The 14,552-nt window shown below is 38.6% G+C and overlaps 1 protein-coding gene across 2 annotated transcripts; it reads left to right on the forward strand.

Moving 5' to 3' along the window:
* The first annotated feature begins 583 nt into the window (after window positions 1-583).
* LOC133542151 (protein YIPF7-like) lies at window positions 584-13,693 on the forward strand. Of its 2 annotated transcripts, none has more exons than XM_061886025.1 (6): window positions 584-707; window positions 2,362-2,485; window positions 7,865-7,962; window positions 11,253-11,398; window positions 11,471-11,652; window positions 13,121-13,693. In XM_061886025.1, the coding sequence occupies exons 2-6, from the start codon at window positions 2,367-2,369 to the stop codon at window positions 13,281-13,283; spliced, it is 708 nt and encodes a 235-aa protein (XP_061742009.1). In that variant the 5' UTR covers window positions 584-707; window positions 2,362-2,366; the 3' UTR covers window positions 13,284-13,693. The 2 variants fall into 2 exon arrangements, with proteins under 2 accessions (XP_061742009.1, XP_061742008.1); XM_061886024.1 differs by having other exon boundaries at window positions 617-707; window positions 2,359-2,485.
* Window positions 13,694-14,552: the final 859 nt, after the last annotated feature.

Below are 14,552 nucleotides of genomic sequence, written 5' to 3' on the forward strand. Positions count from 1 at the left end.
CTCCCGGCACGCCCCGCCTCTCCGCTCGGCCGCATTCTCCGCCTCCTTGCCGCCATCCAGCATGCCCTGCCCCACAGCTCGTTCCCCGGCTGCGCCTCTCCACAATCCCACAATGTCATCGGCGGTCAAGCGAAGCGAGTATGACGATCCAAGGACAAATTGGGAAGACTATGTCTCCCGGCTGGCCTGGGAACGCGTCGGGATCCCCCCGGGAGGAGCTGGACCAAGTGGCTGGGGAGACAGAAGTCTGGGCTTCTCTGCTTAGGCTGCTGCCCCCGCGACCCCTTGTGATTAAACGGAAGACAATGGATGGATGGACTTTCTGTTCATAGTGTTGCTACACCGTCTTCCCCTTCCTCGTGTTGGCTGTGAGCCACCAGAGTTCTCCTGGAGGCCAGTAACTGCAGAAACAGAATCCTAAAAGGTAACAAAAGTAAATAAACAGTCAAGTAAAAACAACAATTTTACAGTTAAAAAGAAAAACATATTTACACAGATTCTGCAAACATGCAGTAGTTACAAAATACAGAGTGGTTTGACTAATAAGTCAACGTGAAATGCTGCATTTCAGTCTCAGGCGAGAGCAGTGGTGCCGGTGCCGGAGCAAAAATAGCCGACTATTAATAGAACTCCCCGCTCACGGCCTCACTCTGACAGAAGCACGACTGCAGTGCAGAGAAGACCCCCTGTGCCGCACAATCCAACAGGTGAGCTTTTTGACGCACACACTCTAGTCTACGCTGTTTGTAGCCCAGACCTGGTCACAGTCTGGGCCAGACCCAAGTACTGGTAGTGGCAGGTATTCATTTGAAACATTTAAACTGGGACGGTCTCCAGCTCACCCGTGAAAGTAATGTCTTTAAGCGGTATAAAAAGATGTGTTTGGTTAAGAGAACAGCGTGGATAAAAGTTTCAATGGATCAAAGTTGATGTTTATAGTCCTTGATCCCAATTGCCTCAAAGGGTTTCGCAATCCCCGGACCTGAACCCGCATCCGGGAAAACTCAACCCAGTGGGACAATGAGAAACCTTGGCAGGGACCCCAGATAAGGGGATATATTTTTCAATAGGAGCCCAATCTGAAATGGACTTTTTGTTACTCATCTTTATACATCTGTCATTTCTATCTTTTTTTTTTAATTTATTTTTTATTTATTTATTTTTTTTAATTTATACTACCATATTGTATATGCACCTTAGGAGGAGCTGCTCCAATTTCGTTGTTCTTTGAACCTGTTCATTGCAATAATGACAATAAAACTCTATTCTATTCTATTCTATTCTATTCTTTCCCCAGCATCTACCGTGTTTCCCACCTTTTACGGGGGCCGCCTTAAGTGGTGACACACATCACTCTTCCTGTTCTGTTCTCTGTGCAAAGTTACTTTAAAGTGAAAGTAACAATGATTGTCACACACACACTGGGTGTGGTGAAATTTGTCCTCTGCATTTGACTCATACCCCTGTTCACCCCTTGGGAGGTGAGGGGAGCAGTGAGCAGCAGCTGTGGCTGCGCCCGGGAATGATTTAACCCCCAATTCCAACCCTTGATGCTCAGTGCCAAGCACATATATATATATATATATGTGTGGGAAAAACCACAAGACTACTTCATCTCTACAGAAGTGTTTCATGAGGGGTTCCCTCAATCATCAGGAGATTTTAATGGAAGCATTCACATACAATGGTTTATATAGGGCACAGAGTGGGTGGGTACAGGCAGGCGTAGGGTGTGGTGATTGGCTCATGTGTTACCTAGGAGGTGTTTCTGTCTGTGGCGGCATGTTGAAGTGATTTCACTGCGCTTGTTGAGGGATGACAGGTCTGGATGATATATAATAAACAGTTTCTCTGTTAAGCATAGGTTGCATCTTTTATTACCACTGTTGTAAGGTGTGCTGGATGCAAGAATTTGCCATGTTATTGAATATTCAACATTATTGTCTTTGAGGTTCCAAATGTGCTTGCAGAGTTCTGTAGAATTCCGCAAAGTCTGGTTTCTAAAGGAGGCCTTGTGATTATTCCATCTGGCTTTAAACACTCCTTCGGTTAATCCTACGTACGTGTAGGATGTGTTAATGTCCTTGCGTGTTACCTTTGCTTATATATGTATATATGTACATACATACATACATACACAGATATACATATATGTGTATGTATGTATATATATATATATATATATATATATATACTGGCAAAATAAACACTGACAATAATAATAATATGTATATATGTATTGACTGTAAGTACAATTGATCAAACTGATGCTGATTGGTTGACTTACCAACCATCACGGACATTTTGGTTCCTGTTACATGTATATTTTATTGTAGTTTTCATGTGTTTTACCTCAAGCAGACAGCATGGAAGACTTCCAGCAGTTGGAGCAGGACTTCTACCAGACCGGGTACTACTTTGACCAGCATGGGCACGCCGTGGCCTTGGACTATGACCAGTCTGCAAGTCATCTTTACAGCAAGCAGTCAGTATTTGTTGTGCTACACCTTTCATCTTTTAGTCATCACAGTCCATGTCAAAACTAGTCCGGCTGAGGGGGGGGGGGGGGGGGGAGGAATGGCAGTGTATATGTTTCTTTGACTTTTTATTCATAGCTGTATGTAGAAGTGGCTGCTTGTATCTGCTGCTTTAATGTCTTTCATGTCCTTTGTCTTCTTTGATGTTTCCCTATTACACACATGTGAGAGTAATGTGTGCTATGGCTATGAATTGTTTTTTTCCCTTGGCTTCAGTCTGGACCCCTCTCCAGGGCCCAGGCTTAGACCGATTTTTTTATTTTATTTCATTTTATTTTAATCGTTTATTTTTTTCTCTCTCCCCCCCCCACTTGTTTACCTGTATCTCACCTTTTTTGTAAGGGGCACCGCAAGTTGGCAGACCCGTCAGCGATCCTGTTCTGTCTCCCTGTAATGTTTGTCTGATCTTGAATGGGATTGTGCTGAAAATTGTAATTTTCCTGAAGGAATACATAAAGTACTATCTAATCTAATCTAATATAATCTAATCTAATCTGAAAGATCCAACTTTTTCCACTTAGCGCCACAGACTGACAGATCAAAGGACACACCTTCAAAACTAGCACAATGTAATAATTTTTTTAAAAGAACTACAAACTTTGTGTGAATGCCGAAATGCCAAACTGAATTGGGAAAAGTTTGCACGCCGGGCCAAATAGCATCAAGTAACAAAAAATTTGAGCAAAATTAGTTTGAAAAAAAAAGCTAATATGCTAACAGTTCAAGGCTGACATGCTAAGAATAACATGCTTACAGTTAGCATTTGTGAAACACCAAAATATACGACACTACACATGCTAAATTAGACAAGAAAGCTAGCATGCTAATAACATGCTGAAATGATACCCGTAACAATTTGATGGATTGATTGAAACTTTCATTAATAGATTGCACAGTACAGTACATATTCAGTACAATTGTAGGGGTCAACGTTAATCAATTCATGGTAGTTCTGAAATAGATTAGGCTGAGGTGTCTACTTAAACGTTTTTTTTTTTTTTTAAATGCTAGCATGCTAATATTAGCATGCTAGCATTAGCATGCATCAACTACCAAAATACGACAGATGTGTTTACCTTTATTTAATTTAATTTAACTTAATTTAATTTTTAACACGTGATGACATTTGACACATGATTAACACATTTAATTTTATTTTATTGTATTTTTTATTAAAAAAATATAATTTCATACCTAAAATAAGCATTATGTGGGATATTGGAACACATTACTGATGTTTTCTCCCCTCCTAAAAATTATTACTGATGAACACATTACATGATGAACATGATGAACACATTACTGATGATGGACACATTACTGACGATGACACATGATGAACACATTACCGATGATGAACACATTACTGACGATGACACATGATGAACACATTACTGATGTTTTATCCCCTCCTAAAAATATTACTGATGAACACATTACATGATGAACATGATGAACACATTACCGATGATGAACACATTACTGACTAAGACACAGGATGAACACATTACTGATGTTTTATCCCCTCCTAAAAATATTACTGATGAACACATTACATGATGAACATGATGAACACATTACTGATGATGGACACATTACTGACAATTACGCATGATGAACACATTACTAATGTTTTCTCCCCTACTAAAAAATATTACTGATGAACACAATACATGATGAACATGATGAACACATTACTGATGATGAACACATTACTGACGATGACACATTACTGACAATTACACATGATGAACACATTACTAATGTTTTCTCCCCTACTAAAAAATATTACTGATGAACACAATACATGATGAACATGATGAACACATTACTGATGATGAACACATTACTGACGATGACACATGATGAACACATTACTGATGTTTTATCCCCTCCTAAAAAATATTACTGATGAACACATTACATGATGAACATGATGAACACATTACTGATAATGGACACATTACTGACAATGACACATGATGAACACATTACTAATGTTTTCTCCCCTACTAAAAAATATTACTGATGAACACATTACATGATGAACACATTACTGATGATGGACACATTACTGACGATGACACATGATGAACACATTACTGATGTTTTCTCCCCTCCTAAAAAATATTACTGATGAACACATTACATGATGAACATGATGAACACATTACTGATGATAAACACATTACTGACAATGACACAGGAAGAACACATTACTGATGTTTTCTCCCCTCCTAAAAAATATTACTGATGAACACATTACATGATGAACATGATGAACACATTACTGATGATGGACACATTACTGACGATGACACATGACGAACACATTACCGATGATGAACACATTACTGACGATGACACATGATGAACACATTACTGATGTTTTCTCCCCTCCTAAAAATATTACTGATGAACACATTACATGATGAACATGATGAACACATTACTGATGATGGACACATTACTGACGATGACACATGATGAACACATTACCGATGATGAACACATTACTGACGATGACACATGATGAACACATTACTGATGTTTTATCCCCTTCTAAAAATATTACTGATGAACACATTACATGATGAACATGATGAACACATTACTAATGATGGACACATTACTGACAATTACACATGATGAACACATTACTAATGTTTTCTCCCCTACTAAAAAATATTACTGATGAACACAATACATGATGAACATGATGAACACATTACTGATGATGAACACATTACTGACGATGACACATTACTGACAATTACACATGATGAACACATTACTAATGTTTTCTCCCCTACTAAAAAATATTACTGATGAACACAATACATGATGAACATGATGAACACATTACTGATGATAAACACATTACTGACAATGACACATGATGAACACATTACTGATGTTTTCTCCCCTCCTAAAAAATATTACTGATTAACACATTACATGATAAACATGATGAACACATTACTGATGATGGACACATTACTGACGATGACACATGACGAACACATTACCGATGATGAACACATTACTGACGATGACACATGATGAACACATTACTGATGTTTTATCCCCTCCTAAAAATATTACTGATGAACACATTACATGATGAACATGATGAACACATTACTGATGATGGACACATTACTGACGATGACACATGATGAACACATTACCGATGATGAACACATTACTGACGATGACACATGATGAACACATTACTGATGTTTTATCCCCTCCTAAAAAATATTACTGATGAACACATTACATGATGAACATGATGAACACATTACTGATAATGGACACATTACTGACAATGACACATGATGAACACATTACTAATGTTTTCTCCCCTACTAAAAAATATTACTGATGAACACATTACATGATGAACACATTACTGATGATGGACACATTACTGACGATGACACATGATGAACACATTACTGATGTTTTCTCCCCTCCTAAAAAATATTACTGATGAACACATTACATGATAAATGATAAATGGGTTGTACTTGTATAGCGCTTTTCTACCTTCAAGGTACTCAAAGCGCTTTGACACTACTTCCACATTTACACACACATTCACACACTGATGGAGGGAGCTGCCATGCAAGGCGCCAATCAGCACCCATCAGGAGCAAGGGTGAAGTGTCTTGCTCAGGACACAACGGACGTGACGAGGTTGGTACTAGGTGGGAATTGAACCAGGGACGCTCGGGTTGCGCACGGCCACTCTCCCCACTGCGCCACGCCGTCCCTGATGAACATGATGAACACATTACTGATGATAAACACATTACTGACAATGACACATGATGAACACATTACTGATGTTTTCTCCCCTCCTAAAAAATATTACTGATGAACACATTACATGATGAACACATTACTGATGATGAACACATTACTGACAATGACACATGATGAACACATTACTAATGTTTTCTCCCCTACTAAAAAATATTACTGATGAACACATTACATGATGAACACATTACTGATGATGGACACATTACTGACAATGACACATGATGAACACATTACTGATGTTTTCTCCCCTCCTAAAAAATATTACTGATGAACACATTACATGATAAATATGATGAACACATTACTGATGATGGACACATTACTGACGATGAAACATGATGAACACATTACTGATGTTTTCTCCCCTACTAAAAAATATTACTGATGAACACATTAAATGATGAACACATTACTGATGATGGACACATTACTGACAATGACACATGATGAACACATTACTGATGTTTTCTCCCTTCCTAAAAAATATTACTGATGAACACATTACATGATAAACATGATGAACACATTACTGATGATGGACACATTACTGACGATGAAACATGATGAACACATTACTGATGTTTTCTCCCCTCCTAAAAATGTAATTTAATTTAATGTAATTTAATTTAATTTGAGAAATGATTACACATGACATTGGACACATGATGAACACATCATGTTTTCTCCCCTCCTAAAAAAAATTAAATAATTTAATTTAATCTAATTTAATTTAATTTGTATAAAAAATACAATTTCACCCCTAAAAGAAGCATTAGAATTGGAATAAATACCTACACAATTAGGGAAAAAACAAAAACAAACTAACATGCAATCATTGTCATGCCAACAGGTATCATTTGTCAAGTAGTAAAATATTACACGTTAAGGTGTGTACCTGCAAAATATATTACAATCCTGCTGGGGGCGCTAAGAAAATAAGGAATGGTGTCCTCCACATGGAGAGGAGCCGATCCCTGCTTCCGCCATAGTGTCCTTGGGCAAGACACTTGACCCACCTGCGGCTAGTGCCACCCACCTGCTTTAAATGGAACTTACATATTGGCTTTCACTATGTAAACGTGCTTTGAGTCACTAGAGAAAAGCGCTATATAAATATAATTCACTTCACAATAATCAAGTGTGATTAATGACATTTGATCAATACTGGAAATGTTGTGTTCATCTGATATCAAGTCAATCTGAGGCCACTATGGCAGATTTAGCTTGATTTCAAATGAAAACAAAATTAAAAACATGCATCACTAGTTTAAACAATTTAACAACTCATCTTTGAAAATGTCCAAATGCAATACGGTATGATGATAATAATGATAATGTAACAATATTCACATCATTTGTAATAAGAAGGAACTTGAAGATATCAACCTGATACGGATACTGATACCATCATAGACATTTGGATCGATCCGCCCACTCCTAATGGAATAAACAAAAAATATTTTTTTTCATTTATTGATCTTCTATGTTGTTTTCAGTGGACCAGATGTTCCAGAACCTTCAACAGAACATTTCTACCAACCTGCTCAGGGCAAAGAAGCACATTATCCAGATGTGGAGCCTCCACTTCTTGAAGGTATATTAAAAAAAGCGGTCGTGTTGAAACAGGTTCTACGAGAGTATAGTCAACATGATTTCTGAGGCGACCCCGAAAGTGAATAAGCGGTAGGTAATGGATGGATGGATGGATTTCTGAGGCGGTCGCAAACATGGCGCTTGGTAGTCACGTGAGGAGCTGTTGACCAATCGGAGAGAGTATTGCCGGACAATCTCTTAAATGATTGGTCAAAAAGCCTCTCACGTGACTACAAAGCGCCATGTTTGCAACCGACTCCGAAACCGTGTTGACCGTGATGTCTGTGGAGACTGTGGCCGTCAGTGTTAGTGCACCACCTGCTGGCCACATGGCGGCGTTGCTAGGTCGAGAATAAAAAAACCTTCTGGTAAATTCAATTAAAAATATATATATAAATATGTGGGATATTCCAACACATTAATTATTTTCTTCCCCTCCCTCAAAATTTTTTTTAATTTTATTTAATTTAATTTAATCTTTATGAAAAATATATTTTCACCCATAAAAGAAAGAATATGTGGGATATTAGAACACATGTTTTCTCCCCTTTTAAAAAATATAATTTAATTTGATTTAATTTATTTTTATTTGATTTAATATCTATAAAAAATATAATTTCCACCCGAAAATAATCATTATATGGGATATTCATACACATTACTGATGTTTTCTCCCGTCCGAAAAAATTATTACTGATGAACACATTACAAGATGATCATGATGAACACATTACTGACGATGACACGTGATGAACACATTACTGATGTTTTTCCCCTCCTAAAAAATACAATTTAATTTAATTTGATTTAATTTAATATAATTTGACACATGATGAACACATTACTGATGTTTTCTGCCCTCCTAAAAAATACAATTTAATTTAATTTTCATAAAAAATATAATTTCACCTCTAAAATAACCATTATGTGGGATATTCGAATACATTACTGATGTTTTCTCCCCTCCTAAAATTACAATTTAATTTATTTTAATTTAATTTAATTTAATTTGACACATGATGACGTTTGACACATGGTGAACACATTACTGATGTTTTCTTCCCTCCTAAAAATATAATTAAATTAAATTAAATTTAATTATATTTTTAAGTTAAATTTAATTAAATTAAATTAAATTACATTAAATTAAATAATGGTTCTTTTAGAGGTGAAATTATATTTTTTATGAAAATTAAATTAAATTGTATTTTTTAGGAGGGGAGAAAACATCAGTAATGTGTTAAATTAAATTAAATTTAATTTAATTAATTTTTTTGTAAAAAATATAATTTCACCTCTAAAATAACCATTATTTGGGATATTCGAACATATCACTGATGTTTTCTCCCCTCCTAAAAAAATGTAATTTAATTTAATTTAATTTGGAACATTATGAAACATGATGACATTTGACACACGATAAACACATTACTGATGTTTTCTCCCATCCTAAAAAAAATAATTTAATTTAATTTAATTTAATTTAATTTCATTAGATTTAATTTAATTTTCATAAAAAATACAATTTCATCCCTAAAAGAACCATTATGTAAGATATTCGAACACATTACTGATGTTTTCTCCCCGCCTAAAAATACAATTTAATTTAATTTAATTTAATTTAATTTTATTTTATTTTATTTGACACATGATGAACACATTACTGATGTTTTTTCCCTCCTAAAAAATATAATTATATCAAATTAAATTTAAATACATTTAATTCAATTTAATTTTTATAAAAAATATAATTTCACCTCTAAAAGAACCATTATATGGGATATTCGAATATATTACTGATGTTTTCTCCCCTCCTAAAAAAAATAATTTAATTTAGTTTAATATTTATAAAAAAACATACTTTCACCCCTAAAAGAACCATTATGCGGGATATTCCAACATATTACTGATGTTTTTTTGCTTCATAAAAAAAAATCTAATTTAATTTAAATTAAATTTAATTGAATTTAATTTAAATACATTTTTTATAAAAAATATAATTTCACCCCCAAAATAAATATTATCTGCCTTCCGCCAGATTGTTGCTGAGATAGGGACCAACCCTGTGTTAAGGCGGCCATGCTTGCTCTAAAGCCACATTGAAGCTGTCACAGACTCACACTACAAGACCTTAGTCAGTTACCAGAACCGTTTCCAGAACACATGTCTATGCAGTTCAGTCTATGCAGTCCAGTCTCTGCAGTCCAGTCTCTGCAGTCCAGTCTCTGCAGTCCAGTCTATGCAGTCCAGTCTCTGCAGTCCAGTCTCTGCAGTCCAGTCTATGCAGTTCAGTCTATGCAGTTCAGTCTATGCAGTCCAGTCTCTGCAGTCCAGTCTCTGCAGTCCAGTCTCTGCAGTCCAGTCTATGCAGTCCAGTCTCTGCAGTCCAGTCTCTGCAGTCCAGTCTATGCAGTTCAGTCTATGCAGTTCAGTCTATGCAGTCCAGTCTCTGCAGTCCAGTCTCTGCAGTCCAGTCTCTGCAGTCCAGTCTATGCAGTCCAGTCTCTGCAGTCCAGTCTCTGCAGTCCAGTCTATGCAGTTCAGTCTATGCAGTTCAGTCTATGCAGTCCATAAAGCCAGAAGTGGTCTCACTTTGAAGCGGGTGAGATCCCACATTGAAGCTGTCACAGACTCACACTACAAGACCTTAGTCAGTTACCAGAACCGTTTCCAGAACACATGTCTATGCAGTTCGGTCTATGCAGTCCAGTCTATGCAGTCCAGTCTCTGCAGTCCAGTCTCTGCAGTCCAGTCTCTGCAGTCCAGTCTATGCAGTAAAGTCTATGCAGTTCAGTCTATGCAGTTCAGTCCATGCAGTTCAGTCTATGCAGTCCATAAAGCCAGAAGTGGTCTCACTTTGAAGCGGGTGAGATCCCACATTGAAGCTGTCACAGACTCACACTACAAGACCTCAGTCAGTTACCAGAACAGTTTCCAGAACACATGTCTATGCAGTCCGGTTTATGCAGTCCAGTCTATGCAGTGTAGTCTGTCAAGTCCATAAAGCCAGAAGTAGTCTCACTTTGAAGCTGTCACAGACTCACACTACAAGACCTCAGGCAGTTACCAGAACAGTTTCCAGAACACATGTCTATGCAGTCCGGTTTATGCAGTCCAGTCTATGCAGTGTAGTCTATGCAGTCCATAAAGCCAGAAGTGGTCTCACTTTGAAGTGGGTGAGATCCCACATTGAAGCTGTCACAGACTCACCCTACAAGACCTCAGTCAGTTACCAGAACACACCTCAAACTGCAACCGTGACAACACACTCTTCTATTCCCGTCCCCCCAGAACTTGGCATCAGTTTTGATGACATCTGGCAGAAGACGGTGACGGTGCTGAACCCGTTCAAGCCCGCAGACGGCAGCATTATGAACCAAACCGATCTAACGGGTCCTGTTGTCTTTTGTGTGGCACTGGGCCTGACTTTAATGATGGTAAGTGACCAGGGTGCACGGCTGAACCCCCAGACTGGGTGGTCTCTGACTATCTCCCGCTCACATTTGCAGGCGGGCAAGGTGCAGTTTGCCTACGTGTACGGGATGAGCGCCAGCGGCTGCATTGTCATGTACACCCTGCTGAGTCTGATGAGCGCTATGTCCGTGTCTTTGGGCTGTGTGGCCAGCGTCCTGGGCTACTGTCTTCTGCCCATGGCCGCCCTCTCCGCGTTTGCCGTGGTCTACTCTCTGCAGTGAGTACCTTCATCACTTCCATAGGTACACGCCCTGGGAGGGATCAACTTTTATATATACACGTTAGGTCAGGAAAAAACACATCGGTTATATCATCCCTATAAGCCTGTTTCGCAGGTTTCCCTGCTCCCAGTCTGTGGAACGTTGTACCTGACCACTCCAGGGCACCACAGACTGCGGATGTTTTTAAAAAAAAAAAGCCTAAAAACCCTTCTTTTAAAAAAAACTTTTTTTAGATATATATGTGAGTGCGGAAATACGACCACATCACACCGGTTCTTGAATCCCTTCACTGACTTCCTGTTCCACTCAGGATTGAAGACAACGTCACCACTATGGAAATGCCCCCCTCTACCTCAAAGAACTATTCACCCCCCAAATACTCCAGACGACACCTCCGCTACGGACAGGTTAACCTCCTCCAACCTTCGATGACAAAGCTCCAAATTACTGGCATTCTGCTCTGCTGCTCCCAGTCTGTTGAATGCTCTCCCTGACCACCTGAGGGCACCACATACTGTGAATACTTTTTAAAAAAGGCTTAAAAACCCTTCTTTTTAAAAAGCCTTTTTTTTTTTAGATATATGTGTGAGTGCGGAAATACGACCACATCACACCGGTTCTTGAATCCCTTCACTGACTTTTTGTTCCACTCAGGATTGAGCACAACGTCACCACTATGGAAATGACCCCCTCTACCTCAAAGAACTGTTCACCCCCCAAATCCTCCAGACAACACCTCCGCTACGGACAGGTTAACCTTCTCCAGCCTTCGATGACAAAGCTCCAAATTACGAGCTTTCTGCTCCGCTGTTCCCGAGTTGTTGAACGCTCTCCCTGACCACCTGAGGGCACCACAGACTTTGAATACTTTTAAAAAAAGGCTTGAAACCCCTTCTTTTTAAAAAAGCCTTATTTTTAGATATATGCGCGGTAGTCTAGTTTTTATTTGTATTACTATATATTTTACTTGTTTAAAAGCACTGTAGCATGTTGAGGTTGTTTGTTCAATGTAAAGTGCTTTTACAAATACAATTATTATTATTACCTCATATGATGTGGGCGTAGCCTGGCGGGAAATTTTGATCTGCTAGTTCGGCACAAAGCTTTGAACATTCATAACTTGGCTCCACAAACTCTGATGTTGATCAGACGTGGTCCACTTGATTGATGATGCTGGGTCGTTCAGTGATATCGGTACACATAGAAGGTAGTGGCGGTAAAAAGTACCCCTCGCCATCGATCCTCAAACTGTCTTTGCTGCACTTAAGGGGATCCTCTCTCCTTCCAAACGGATCCAAGGCTTTTCGGTTGGGGTATGATCATCACAGGACGTAGATATCGAGACCAATATCGCCCGTCTGTGGTGGAAAATGATACCAGTCGTAACTCCCCTTCACATGCTCCCATCTTCCTGAAATCTTTGATGGCTTTAATGTTGACTTGCAATCCTGTTTGTGTCCATAGGGGTGTCCTCGGCACAGTTCTGGCTCTGTTGGTGATCTGTTGGTGCAGCTTCTCAGCCTCCAAGATTTTCACCTCCACCCTGGCTATGGAGGGCCAGCAGCTGTTGGTGGCCTACCCATGTGCCGTAGTCTACGGGCTTTTTGCTTTACTCACAGTATTCTAAAGACATGTGCCATAGTCTACGGGCTTTTTGCTTTACTCACAGTATTCTAAAGACATGTGCCTTGCTCTACGGGCTTTTTGCTTTACTCACAGTATTCTGAAGACATGTGCCCTGCTCTACGGGCTTTTTGCTTTACTCACAGTATTCTGAAGACATGTGCCTTGCTCTACGGGCTTTTTGCTTTACTCACAGTATTCTAAAGACAACCTGTAATAATGCAGTGTGATCTTTTAACACTTTTGGACTTTTTCACATAACTACAGGGTCAGTATTGCCAAATCAGATACTGATACCAATACTTGTTTTAGACAATTGAATGATATCGTAATAGACTCTTGATTTGGATTGCCACTTGGATGGATTCACCCGCCACTATTTTGAACTGTTCAAATACATTTCTAAATCTCTTACCACATGTATTTATTCTCCTTTATAATAACAAGAATGTATAATAATAAGAATGGTAGTTTAGCTCATGTGTTGCAACATCTTTCCACACTGGATATAATGTACAATTATTTCACGTTAAACAGGCTCTAATATTGTTAAAGGGGAACATTATCAGCAGACCTATGTAAGCGTCAATATATACCTTGATGTTGTAGAAAAAAGACCATGTATTTTTTTAACCGATTTCCAAACTCTAAATGGGTGAATTTTGGCAAATTAAACGCCTTTCTGTTTATCGGTCTTTTAGCGATGACGTCAGAACGTGACGTCACCGAGGTAACACATCCGCCATATTCATTTTCACATTACAAACACCAGGTCTCAGCTCTGTTATTTTCCGTTTTTTTGAGTATTTTTTGGAACTTTGGAGACATCATGCCTCGTGGGTGTGTTGTCGGAGGGTGTAACAACACTAACAGGGAGGGATTCAAGTTGCACCACTGGTCCGAAGATGAGAAAGTGTCTGCCGCCAGACCCCCATTGAATGTACCAAAGTGTCTCCACATTTTACCGGCGATGCTAAGACAGACATGGCACAGAGATGTATGGATAACCTGCAGATGCATTTGCAACCATTAAGTCAACGAAATCACAAAGGTGAGTTTTGTTGATGTTGTTGACTTATGTGCTAATCAGACATATTTGGTCGCGGTGTGACTGCCAGCTAATCGATGCTAACATGCTATGCTAATCGATGCTAACATGCTATTTACCGGTGGTGCTAAAGCAGACATGAAACAGAGATGTATGGATAACCTGCAGATGCATTGGTAACGATAAAGTCACAGTAATCACAAAGGTGAGTTTTGTTGATGTTGA

The sequence above is a fragment of the Nerophis ophidion genome, linkage group LG24, assembly GCF_033978795.1.
Source record: "Nerophis ophidion isolate RoL-2023_Sa linkage group LG24, RoL_Noph_v1.0, whole genome shotgun sequence".
Lineage (NCBI taxonomy): Eukaryota > Metazoa > Chordata > Actinopteri > Syngnathiformes > Syngnathidae > Nerophis > Nerophis ophidion.